This window comes from Lampetra planeri, unplaced genomic scaffold, assembly GCF_965212315.1.
Source record: "Lampetra planeri unplaced genomic scaffold, kcLamPlan1.2.h2 scaffold_1578, whole genome shotgun sequence".
Lineage (NCBI taxonomy): Eukaryota > Metazoa > Chordata > Hyperoartia > Petromyzontiformes > Petromyzontidae > Lampetra > Lampetra planeri.
In genome coordinates this window covers 5983-18120 of record NW_027614306.1, presented here as the reverse complement: position 1 = coordinate 18120, position 12138 = coordinate 5983, and the positions used below count along the sequence as shown (strand labels likewise).

Genomic DNA, 12138 nt, shown 5'->3' with positions numbered 1-12138 from the left:
CACACACACACAGGTACACACACACACAGGTACACACACACAGGTACACACACACACAGGTACACACACACAGGTACACACACACAGGTACACACACACACACAGGTACACACACACAGGTACACACACACACAGGTACACACACACACACAGGTACATACACAGACAGGTACACACACACACAGACACACACACACAGGTACACACACACAGACACACACACACAGGTACACACACACACACAGGTACATACACAGACAGGTACACACACACACAGACACACACACACAGGTACACACACACAGACACACACACACAGGTACACACACACAGACACACACACACAGGTACACACACACAGACACACACACACAGGTACACACACACAGACACACACACACAGGTACACACACACACAGACACACACACACAGGTACACACACACAGACACACACACACAGGTACACACACACAGACACACACACAGGTACACACACACAGTGTACACACACACAGTGTACACACACACAGGTACACACACACAGACACACACACACAGGTACACACACACAGACACACACACACACAGACACACACACACAGGTACACACACACAGACACACACACACAGGTACACACACACAGACACAGGTACACACACACACACACAGGTACACACACACACACACAGGTACACACACACACAGGTACACACACACACAGGTACACACACACACAGGTACACACACACACACACAGGTACACACACACACAGGTACACACACACAGGTACACACACACACAGGTACACACACACAGGTACACACACACAGGTACACACACACAGGTACACACACACACAGGTACACACACACACAGGTACACACACACACACAGGTACACACACACACAGGTTCACACACACACAGGTACACACACACACACAGGTACACACACACAGGTACACACACACAGACAGGTACACACACACACAGGTACACACACACACACACAGGTACACACACACACACACAGACAGGTACACACACACACAGGTACACACACACACAGGTACACACACACACACGGTACACACACACACACAGGTACACACACACACACAGACAGGTACACACACACACAGACAGGTACACACACACAGACAGGTACACACACACACAGGTACACACACACAGGTACACACACACACACAGACAGGTACACACACACACACAGTGACACACACAGGTACACACACACATACACACACACAGACACACACACACAGACAGGTACACACACACACACAGTGACACACACAGGTACACACACACATACACACACACGGTACACACTGGGGGGATGGGGGGGAGGGGGCAGGGTTGGTCTACAGGTGAGTCTATCCAGGAATCGATTACTCTGTGTCGATTCGATTCCTTTGGTTAAGTCTATGGCAGGGTCGATTCAGGAATCGATTGTTATAAAAGTGCCGATTCGATTCCACCTGCTGACGCTGAAGCATCGCTGCCACTTCCGGGTTTGCTGACGATTCCCGATTCTCGATTCCTGGGGCACAGAGAATCGATTCCTCGGTTAGGTCGACGGTTGTGTCCATTCAGGAATCGATTATCGATTATTTTGTGGCGATTCGATTCCTTTGAGAGAAGGTGCTAATAGGAATCGATTATCTGGGAGCGATTAAGGAAGTGAATGAATTGTCCATCAACTTAACTGAAGGAATCGAGAATCGTCGGCGGCGATTCTCGAAGAGAATCGAATTGTTGGAATTTTTAATCGATTACTAATCGACTCAAGCGTTGACCAACCACAAGAATCGACAACGCCAAACGCGTCACCGATTCCGAATCGCACGTTCCGTATACGTAACCAGAGGAATCGACGCGACAACGTTAATCGTCACCACCTGGAATCGGAATCGGCGTCTCTGACAATCCCGGAAGTGTCTGTTCGATACATGAACGAAAGGAATCGAATCGATAACTTGGCAATAATCGATTCGTTAAAAGTCGCGAATCGAGAATCTTCGTGGGCTTTAGAAGCAGCATGAGGAATCGAATCGTAACTTCTAGGAAAATCGATTCCTCAATAGACCCTCCCGTAGACTTAATAAAAGGAATCGAATAAATACCAGATAATCGATTACTGAATAGACTCAAGCGTATTCTTTGCCAAAGGAATCGAAGAACTTAATCGTTACCACCTGGAATCGGAATCGGCGTCTCTGACAATCCCGGAAGTGTCTGATCGATACATGAACAAAAGGAATCGAATCGATAACTTGGTAACAATCGATTCTTTTTAGTGACACGAATCGAGAATCGTCGTGAGCGTCAACTCCGGAAGTGGCCTCAAGACTTTAGAAGCAGCCGGAGGAATCGAATCTCAACTTCTAGAAACATCGATTCCTCCATAGACTTAACCATAGGAATCGAATCGATACCAGATAATCGATTACTGAATAGACTCTTACGTATTCTATGCCAAAGGAATCGATGGTCTTAATCGTCACCACCTGGAATCGGAATCGGTGTCACTTTCAATCTCGGAAGTAGCCAGAAGCAAGAGGAATCGAATCGCAAACTTACCATTAAATCGATTCCTCAACGTTCCCTCCCGTAGCCTCACCAAAGGAATCGAATCGACGCCGACTAATCGACGCGCGAACAGCCTCAACCTCGTTCTCAACCGAAGAAATCGACGCACCTGAACGACGCAACCGATTCCGAATCGCTCTCCCCGCTTACGTAACCGTAGGAATCGAAGCTCGCGGCGCGGAATCGAGAATCGGCGGTTTGGCGTCAACCCCGGAAGTGGTGGCGCTTCAACGGCTTCATCATCATCAGCATCATCATCAGCAGCAATGGCGGCCGCTGGTGGTTCATCGGCGGTGGCGGGAACAGGTCGAGCCGAGTTCGTGGTGGGAGGGAAATACAAGTTGGTGAGGAAGATCGGGAGCGGATCCTTCGGGGATATCTACCTGGCCATGAACATCACCACGGGAGAGGTGAGTGGGTGGGTGGGTGGGTGAGTGGGTGGGTGGGTGGGTGAGTGGGTGGGTGGGTGGGTGAGTGGGTGAGTGGGTGGGTGGGTGGGTGGTTGAGTGGGTGAGTGGGTGGGTGGTTGAGTGGGTGGGTGGGTGGGTGGTTGAGTGGGTGGGTGGGTGGGTGGTTGAGTGGGTGGGTGGGTGGGTGGGTGAGTGGGTGAGTGGGTGAGTGGGTGAGTGGGTGAGTGGGTGAGTGGGTGGTTGAGTGGGTGGGTGGGTGGGTGGTTGAGTGGGTGGGTGGGTGGGTGGTTGAGTGGGTGGGTGGGTGGGTGGTTGAGTGGGTGGGTGGGTGGGTGGTTGAGTGGGTGGGTGGGTGGGTGGTTGGGTGGGTGGGTGGGTGGTTGAGTGGGTGGGTGGGTGGTTGAGTGGGTGGGTGGGTGGGTGGTTGAGTGGGTGGGTGGGTGGGTGGTTGAGTGGGTGGGTGGGTGGGTGGTTGAGTGGGTGGGTGGGTGGGTGGTTGAGTGGGTGGGTGGTTGAGTGGGTGGGTGGGTGGTTGAGTGGGTGGGTGGGTGGGTGGTTGAGTGGGTGGGTGGGTGAGTGGGTGAGTGGGTGGGTGGGTGAGTGGGTGAGTGGGTGGGTGGGTGGGTGAGTGGGTGGGTGGTTGAGTGGGTGGGTGGGTGGGTGGGTGAGTGGGTGAGTGGGTGGTTGAGTGGGTGGGTGGGTGGTTGAGTGGGTGGGTGGTTGAGTGGGTGGGTGGGTGGTTGAGTGGGTGGGTGGGTGGGTGGTTGAGTGGGTGGGTGGGTGGTTGAGTGGGTGGGTGGGTGGTTGAGTGGGTGGGTGGGTGGTTGAGTGGGTGGGTGGGTGAGTGGGTGGGTGGGTGGTTGAGTGGGTGGGTGGGTGGTTGAGTGGGTGGGTGGGTGGTTGAGTGGGTGGGTGGGTGGGTGGTTGAGTGGGTGGGTGGGTGGGTGGGTGGTTGAGTGGGTGGGTGGGTGGTTGAGTGGGTGGGTGGGTGGGGTGGGTGGGTGGGTGGTTGAGTGGGTGGGTGGGTGGTTGAGTGGGTGGGTGGGTGGGTGGTTGAGTGGGTGGGTGGGTGGGTGGTTGAGTGGGTGGGTGGGTGGGTGGTTGAGTGGGTGGGTGGGTGGGTGGTTGAGTGGGTGGGTGGGTGGGTGGTTGAGTGGGTGGGTGGGTGGGTGGGTGAGTGGGTGGGTGGGTGGGTGAGTGGGTGGGTGAGTGGGTGGGTGGGTGAGTGGGTGGGTGACTGAGTGACTGAGTGGGTGGGTGACTGAGTGACTGAGTGGGTGGGTGACTGAGTGACTGAGTGGGTGGGTGACTGAGTGACTGAGTGGGTGGGTGACTGAGTGACTGAGTGGGTGGGTGACTGAGTGACTGAGTGGGTGGGTGACTGAGTGACTGAGTGGGTGGGTGACTGAGTGACTGAGTGGGTGGGTGACTGAGTGACTGAGTGGGTGGGTGACTGAGTGACTGAGTGGGTGGGTGACTGAGTGACTGAGTGGGTGGGTGACTGAGTGACTGAGTGGGTGGGTGACAGGTGTGGAGAGAGGTGGTGATGGTGAGGATGGTGAGGATGGTGAGGTTGAGGATCGTGGTGATGGTGATGGAGGTGAGGGTGGTGATGGGGTGGTCATGGTGACGATGATGATGGTGGTGATGTGGAACCTTTGTCTGTACCTCTGCCCGTGTCTGTGTGTGTGTCACTCTGTGTGTGTCACTCTGTGTGTGTCACTCTGTGTGTGTCACTCTGTGTGTGTCACTCTGTGTGTGTGTGTGTCACTCTGTGTGTGTGTGTGTCACTCTGTGTGTGTGTGTGTGTCACTCTGTCTGTGTCACTCTGTGTGTGTGTCTGTGCGTGTCACTCTGTGTGTGTGTGTCACTCTGTCTGTGTCACTCTGTGTGTGTGTCTGTGTGTGTGTCACTCTGTGTGTCACTCTGTGTGTGTCACTCTGTGTGTGTGTGTCACTCTGTGTGTGTGTGTGTCACTCTGTGTGTGTCACTCTGTGTGTCACTGTGTGTGTGTGTGTCACTCTGTGTGTGTCACTCTGTGTGTCACTGTGTGTGTGTGTCACTCTGTGTGTGTCACTCTGTGTGTGTCACTCTGTGTGTGTGTCACTCTGTGTGTGTGTCACTCTGTGTGTGTGTCACTCTGTGTGTCACTGTGTGTGTGTGTGTGTCACTCTGTGTGTGTGTCACTCTGTGTGTGTCACTCTGTGTGTGTCACTCTGTGTGTGTCACTCTGTGTGTGTCACTCTGTGTGTGTGTCATTCTGTGTGTGTCACTCTGTGTGTGTGTCACTCTGTGTGTGTGTCACTCTGTGTGTGTGTCACTCTGTGTGTGTGTCACTCTGTGTGTGTGTCACTCTGTGTGTGTGTCACTCTGTGTGTGTCACTCTGTGTGTGTCACTCTGTGTGTGTGTGTCACTCTGTGTGTGTCACTCTGTGTGTGTCACTCTGTGTGTGTCACTCTGTGTGTGTCACTCTGTGTGTGTGTGTCACTGTGTGTGTGTGTCACTCTGTGTGTGTGTGTGTGTCACTCTGTGTGTGTGTCACTCTGTGTGTGTGTGTGTCACTCTGTGTGTGTCACTCTGTGTGTGTCACTCTGTGTGTGTCACTGTGTGTGTGTGTCACTCTGTGTGTGTGTGTGTCACTCTGTGTGTGTGTGTCACTCTGTGTGTGTGTCTGTGTCACTCTGTGTGTGTGTGTCACTCTGTGTGTGTGTCTGTGCGTGTGTCACTCTGTGTGTGTGTGTGTCACTCTGTGTGTGTGTCACTCTGTGTGTGTGTGTGTCACTCTGTGTGTGTCACTCTGTGTGTGTCACTCTGTGTGTGTCACTGTGTGTGTGTGTCACTCTGTGTGTGTGTGTGTCACTCTGTGTGTGTGTGTCACTCTGTGTGTGTGTCTGTGTCACTCTGTGTGTGTGTGTGTCACTCTGTGTGTGTGTGTCACTCTGTGTGTGTGTCTGTGCGTGTGTCACTCTGTGTGTGTGTGTGTCACTCTGTCTGTGTCACTCTGTGTGTGTGTCTGTGCGTGTGTCACTCTGTGTGTGTGTGTGTGTGTGTGCCACTCTGTGTGTGTGTGTGTCACTCTGTGTGTGTGTCTGTGCGTGTGTCACTCTGTGTGTGTGTGTGTGTGTGTGCCACTCTGTGTGTGTGTGTGTCACTCTGTCTGTGTCACTCTGTGTGTATGTCTCTGTGTGTGTGTGTGTGTCACTCTGTGTGTGTGTCTGTGCGTGTGTCACTCTGTATGTGTGTGTCACTCTGTGTGTCACTCTGTGTGTGTGTCTGTGCGTGTGTCACTCTGTGTGTGTGTGTGTCACTCTGTGTGTGTGTCTGTGCGTGTGTCACTCTGTGTGTGTGTGTGTGTCACTCTGTGTGTGTGTCTGTGCGTGTGTCACTCTGTGTGTGTGTGTGTGTCACTCTGTGTGTGTGTGTGTGCGTGTGTCACTCTGTGTGTGTGTGTGTGTCACTCTGTGTGTATGTCTCTGTGTGTGTGTCACTCTGTGTGTCACTCTGTGTATGTCTCTGTGTGTGTGTCACTCTGTGTGTGTGTGTCACTCTGTGTGTGTGTTACTCTGTCTGTGTGTGTCACTCTGTGTGTGTGTCACTCTGTGTGTGTGTGTGTCACTCTGTGTGTGTGTGTCACTCTGTGTGTGTGTGTGTCACTCTGTGTGTGTGTGTCACTCTGTGTGTGTGTGTCCACTCTGTGTGTCTGCTGTGTCACTCTGTGTGTGTCTGTGTGTGTGTCACTCTGTGTGTGTGTGTGGTTCACTCTGTGTGTGTGTGTCACTCTGTGTGTGTGTCTGTGGGTGTCTCGATTCTGTGTGTGTGTGTGTCACTCTGTGTGTGTGTCACTTGTCACTCTGTGTGTGTGTGTGTGTCACTCTGTGCGTGTGTCTGTGCGTGTGTCACTCTGTGTGTGTGTGTGTCACTCTGTCTGTGTCACTCTGTGTGTGTGTCTGTGCGTGTGTCACTCTGTGTGTGTGTGTCACTCTGTGTGTGTGTCTGTGCGTGTGTCACTCTGTGTGTGTGTGTGTCACTCTGTCTGTGTCACTCTGTGTGTGTGTCTGTGCGTGTGTCACTCTGTGTGTGTGTGTGTGTGTGCCACTCTGTGTGTGTGTGTGTCACTCTGTCTGTGTCACTCTGTGTGTATGTCTCTGTGTGTGTGTGTGTGTCACTCTGTGTGTGTGTCTGTGCGTGTGTCACTCTGTGTGTGTGTGTGTCACTCTGTGTGTCACTCTGTGTGTGTGTCTGTGCGTGTGTCACTCTGTGTGTGTGTGTGTCACTCTGTGTGTGTGTCTGTGCGTGTGTCACTCTGTGTGTGTGTGTGTGTCACTCTGTGTGTATGTGTGTGTCTGTGCGTGTGTCACTCTGTGTGTGTGTGTGTGTCACTCTGTGTGTATGTCTCTGTGTGTGTGTCACTCTGTGTGTCACTCTGTGTGTGTCTGTGTGTGTGTCACTCTGTGTGTGTGTGTGTCACTCTGTGTGTGTGTCTGTGTGTGTGTCACTCTGTGTGTGTGTGTCACTCTGTGTGTGTGTCACTCTGTGTGTGTGTGTCACTCTGTGTGTGTGTGTGTGTCACTCTGTGTGTGTGTCACTGTGCGTGTGTTACTCTGTGTGTGTATGTCTCTGTGTGTGTGTCTGTGTGTGTGTCACTGTGCGTGTGTTACTCTGTGTGTGTATGTCTCTGTGTGTGTGTCTGTGTGTGTGTCACTCTGTGTGTGTGTCACTCTGTGTGTGTGTCACTGTGTGTGTGTGTCACTCTGTGTGTATGTCTCTGTGTGTGTGTCACTCTGTGTGTGTGTCACTCTGTGCGTGTGTCACTGTGTGTGTGTGTGTCACTCTGTGTGTGTGTGTCACTCTGTGTGTGTGTCACTCTGTGTGTGTGTCACTGTGCGTGTGTTACTCTGTGTGTGTATGTCTCTGTGTGTGTGTCTGTGTGTGTGTCACTCTGTGTGTGTGTCACTGTGTGTGTGTGTCACTGTGTGTGTGTGTCACTCTGTGTGTGTGTGTGTCACTCTGTGTGTGTGTGTGTCACTCTGTGTGTATGTCTCTGTGTGTGTGTCTGTGTGTGTGTCACTCTGTGTGTGTGTCACTCTGTGTGTGTGTGTCTGTGTGGGGAGTGGTGGGTGTAGTGGTTAGCGCTGCGCTATGAACCTGGCGACCCGGGTTCGATTCGCGCTCACAGCCAACACCAGTGACGATGAACCGGTCCTGGGCCTCCCCTAGGTCGACTCAGCCTGAAACGAGTACCTGGTGCGGTGTGTAAACATCGCCACTGGGGAGACAAAGGCGGCCGGGCGTGGTGCTGGCCACCCAGCCCCCTCGTGTGCCACAGTGCCGGCCTTCATAGGAGCTACTCGCTAACAGCACTTGCCCCTACAGTCTGTTGAGGCTACACGGGGGATCTTTGTCTTTATTTTGTGTACGTGTGCGCGTGTGCACCTGCGTAACGCTGCTGTGTGGAAGCTACCTGGTCTGTCGCTCCGCACGAAGCTTCAGGTCTTCTCGGCCACGGTCATTCCCTCCCTTCTCTACGCTTGCGAAACGTGGACCCCCCCTAGTGGAGCATCTTCGCCGGTTGGAAACATTGAGGGCTGGCCTGCCTACGATCCATCCTGGGTTTGACCTGCAGGCTGGATCGTGTGAGGAGCTCACAAGTCCTTGAAAGATCTGGGCAAAGTCCCATCGGCGAGCTCCTCCGGCAGGCAAGGCTGCGTTGGCTGGGTCATGTAGCCCGCATGCCCAGCCACCGCATGCCTAAACAGCTTTTGTTCGGCCGGATCGAGGGGGCTAAACGGGCGCGGCACGGGCTAGAGAAGAGATGGAGTGATGTGGTACAGGAGGACGTGGAGCTGAGTGGACTTGCCGATGACTGGTACCAGCGGTGTCAAGATCGGCCTCAGTGGAGGAGGCTCGTGAAGGACGCTACTGGGCAGTTGGAGGCAGTCGCCCTCCAACAACAACGGAGGGCGGAGGAGCGACGCTCACAACAACGAGCGGAGCGCCGGGTGGCTAAAGCACAGCAAGTTGGCACAGTAGGGGGCACAGGTGGTGCATCAGCCAGTCATCTCGGTCATCTCGGTCAGTCGACCCGTGGCACCTGCTGGGTCTGCCCCGTGACCTCCTCCTGCCAGCGGGCGTTCGACACTTCACGTGGTAGCCTCAAGGTGCACTTGGCCTGGCACAAGCGTCGTGGTGACGTCACCGCCACTTAGTGGCGAATGGCGGTTGTTGTTGTGGGTGGGTGGGTGTGTGAGTGGGTGAGTGACTGTTCGTGTGTTTGGATGGGTGAGTGAGTGGGTGGGTGAATGAGTGGGTGCGTGAATGGGTGGGTGGGTGAGTGAGTGGGTGGGTGAGTGAGTGGGTGCGTGAATGGGTGGGTGAGTGAGTGGGTGCGTGAATGGGTGGGTGGGTGGGTGAGTGAGTGGGTGCGTGAATGGGTGGGTGGGTGAGTGAGTGGGTGGGTGAGTGAGTGGGTGCGTGAATGGGTGGGTGGGTGGGTGAGTGAGTGGGTGCGTGAATGGGTGGGTGGGTGGGTGAGTGAGTGGGTGCGTGAATGGGTGGGTGGGTGGGTGGGTGAGTGAGTGGGTGCGTGAATGGGTGGGTGGGTGAGTGAGTGGGTGGGTGAGTGAGTGGGTGCGTGAATGGGTGGGTGGGTGGGTGAGTGAGTGGGTGCGTGAATGGGTGGGTGGGTGGGTGGGTGGGTGAGTGAGTGGGTGCGTGAATGGGTGGGTGGGTGAGTGAGTGGGTGGGTGAGTGAGTGGGTGCGTGAATGGGTGGGTGGGTGGGTGAGTGAGTGGGTGCGTGAATGGGTGGGTGGGTGGGTGGGTGAGTGAGTGGGTGCGTGAATGGGTGGGTGGGTGGGTGGGTGAGTGAGTGGGTGCGTGAATGGGTGGGTGGGTGGGTGGGTGTGTGAGTGAGTGGGTAAGTGGGTGAGTGACTGTTCGTGTGTTTGGATGGGTGGGTGAGTGGGTGGGTGGGTGAGTGGGTGAGTGGGTGAGTGTGTGTACATTAGTAGGGAGACAAAGGCGGCCGGGCGTGGCACTTGCCCCTACAGCCCTGCTTGATGCTACCTGGGGGATCTTTGTCTTTGTTTGCGTGATACAGGAAGTGGCTGTCAAGCTGGAATCCCAGAAGGCCCGGCACCCCCAGCTGCTGTATGAGAGCAAATTGTACAAGATCCTGCAGGGCGGAGTGGGCATACCCAACATCCGGTGAGTGGGTGGGTGAGTGGGTGAGTGGGTGGGTGGGTGGGTGAGTGAGTGGGTGGGTGAGTGGGTGAGTGGGTGGGTGGGTGAGTGGGTGAGTGGGTGGGTGAGTGGGTGGGTGAGTGGGTGGGTGGGTGGGTGGGTGAGTGAGTGGGTGGGTGGGTGGGTGAGTGGGTGGGTGGGTGAGTGGGTGAGTGGGTGGGTGGGTGGGTGGGTGAGTGGGTGGGTGGGTGGGTGAGTGGGTGGGTGGGTGGGTGGGTGAGTGGGTGGGTGGGTGAGTGGGTGGGTGAGTGGGTGAGTGGGTGGGTGGGTGGGTGGGTGGGTGGGTGGGTGAGTGGGTGAGTGAGTGGGTGAGTGGATGGGTGAGTGAGTAGGTGTGTGAGCGAGCGAGTAGGTGAGCGAGTGAGTGAGCGAGTGAGTAGGTGATTTAGTAAGAGAGTGGGTGAGTGGGTGGGTGAATGGGTGGGTGAGTGGGTGGGTGGGTGGGTGAGTGGGTGGGTGAGTGGGTGGGTGAGTGAGTAGGTGATTTAGTAAGAGAGTGGGTGAGTGGGTGGGTGAGTGGGTGGGTGGGTGAGTGGGTGAGTGGGTGGGTGAGTGGGTGGGTGGGTGAGTGAGTGAGTGGGTGAGTGAGTAGGTGGGTGAGTGAGTGAGTGAGTGAGTGGGTGGGCGAGTGAGTGGGTGGGCGAGTGAGTGGGTGAGTGGATGGGTGAGTGAGTAGGTGGGTGAGTGAGTGAGTGAGTGGGTGAGCGAGTGAGTGGGTGGGTGAGTGAGTGGGTGAGTGGATTTGTAAGTGAGTAGGTGAGTGGGTGAGCGAGTAGGTGAGTGAGTGGGTGGGTGAGTGCATAGTTGATTTAGTAAGAGAGCGAGTGGGTGGGCGAGTGGGTGGGCAAGTGGATGGATGAGTGAGTAGGTGAGTGGGTGGGTGAGCGAGCGAGTGGGTGGGTGGGTGAGTGTGTAGGTGATTTAGTAAGAGAGTGAGTGGGTGAGTGGGTGGGTGAGTGAGTGGGTGAGTGGATGGGTGAGTGAGTAGGTGGGTGAGTGAGCGAGTGAGTGAGTTGGTGAGCGAGTGGGTGAGTGAGTGAGTGGGTGGATGAGTGAGTGGGTGAGTGAGTAGGTGGGCGAGTGAGCGAGTGAGTGAGTGGGTGAGTGAGCGAGTGAGTAGGTGTGTGAGCGAGCGAGTAGGTGAGCGAGTGAGCGAGTGAGTGAGTAGGTGATTTACTTTAGTAAGAGAGCGAGCGAGCGAGTGGGTGGCTGGGCGAGTGTTTGATTTCGCCTAATCTGTGTTTGTGTCTCAGAGTGGTGTAAAGTCCAATTAAGTTGTCGCAGCGCTTTCGGGAGCAAACCATCGCAACTCAACCAATCAGCCGATGTCAACATCATCGCCGATGTGTGCGAATTCATAGCAGTAGACCAGGCGAGGTAGTCAACATCTCCCAATTGTCAGGATCGAACCCACGACCTCCTGTGGACCAGGCGAGGTAGTCAACATCTCCCCGTTGTCAGGATCGAACCCACGACCTCCTGTAGACCAGGCGAGGCAGTCAACATCTCCCCGTTGTCAGGATCGAACCCACGACCTCCTGTAGACCAGGCGAGGTAGTCAACATCTCCCCATTGTCAGGATCGAACTCATGACCTCCTGTAGACCAGGCGAGGTAGTCAACATCTCCCCATTGTCAGGATCGAACCCACGACCTCCTGTGGACCAGGCGAGGTAGTCAACATCTCCCAATTGTCAGGATCGAACCCACGACCTCCTGTAGACCAGGCGAGGCAGTCAACATCTCCCCATTGTCAGGATCGAACCCACGACCTCCTGTAGACCAGGCGAGGTAGTCAACATCTCCGCATTGTCAGGATCGAACCCACGACCTCCTGTAGACCAGGCGAGGCAGTCAACATCTCCCCATTGT

The 12138-nt window shown here is 55.0% G+C and overlaps 1 protein-coding gene across 1 annotated transcript; it reads left to right on the top strand.

The window, feature by feature from the left end:
* Window positions 1–2798: 2798 nt before the first annotated feature.
* Window positions 2799–10231, top strand: LOC144739574 (casein kinase I-like; the record flags this gene model as incomplete). The annotated part of the gene is made up of 2 exons (XM_078622509.1): window positions 2799–3025; window positions 10125–10231. Coding segments are annotated over exons 1-2 (251 nt in total), but the record flags the coding sequence as incomplete, so codon positions are not given.
* Between the last annotated feature and the right edge of the window lie 1907 nt (window positions 10232–12138).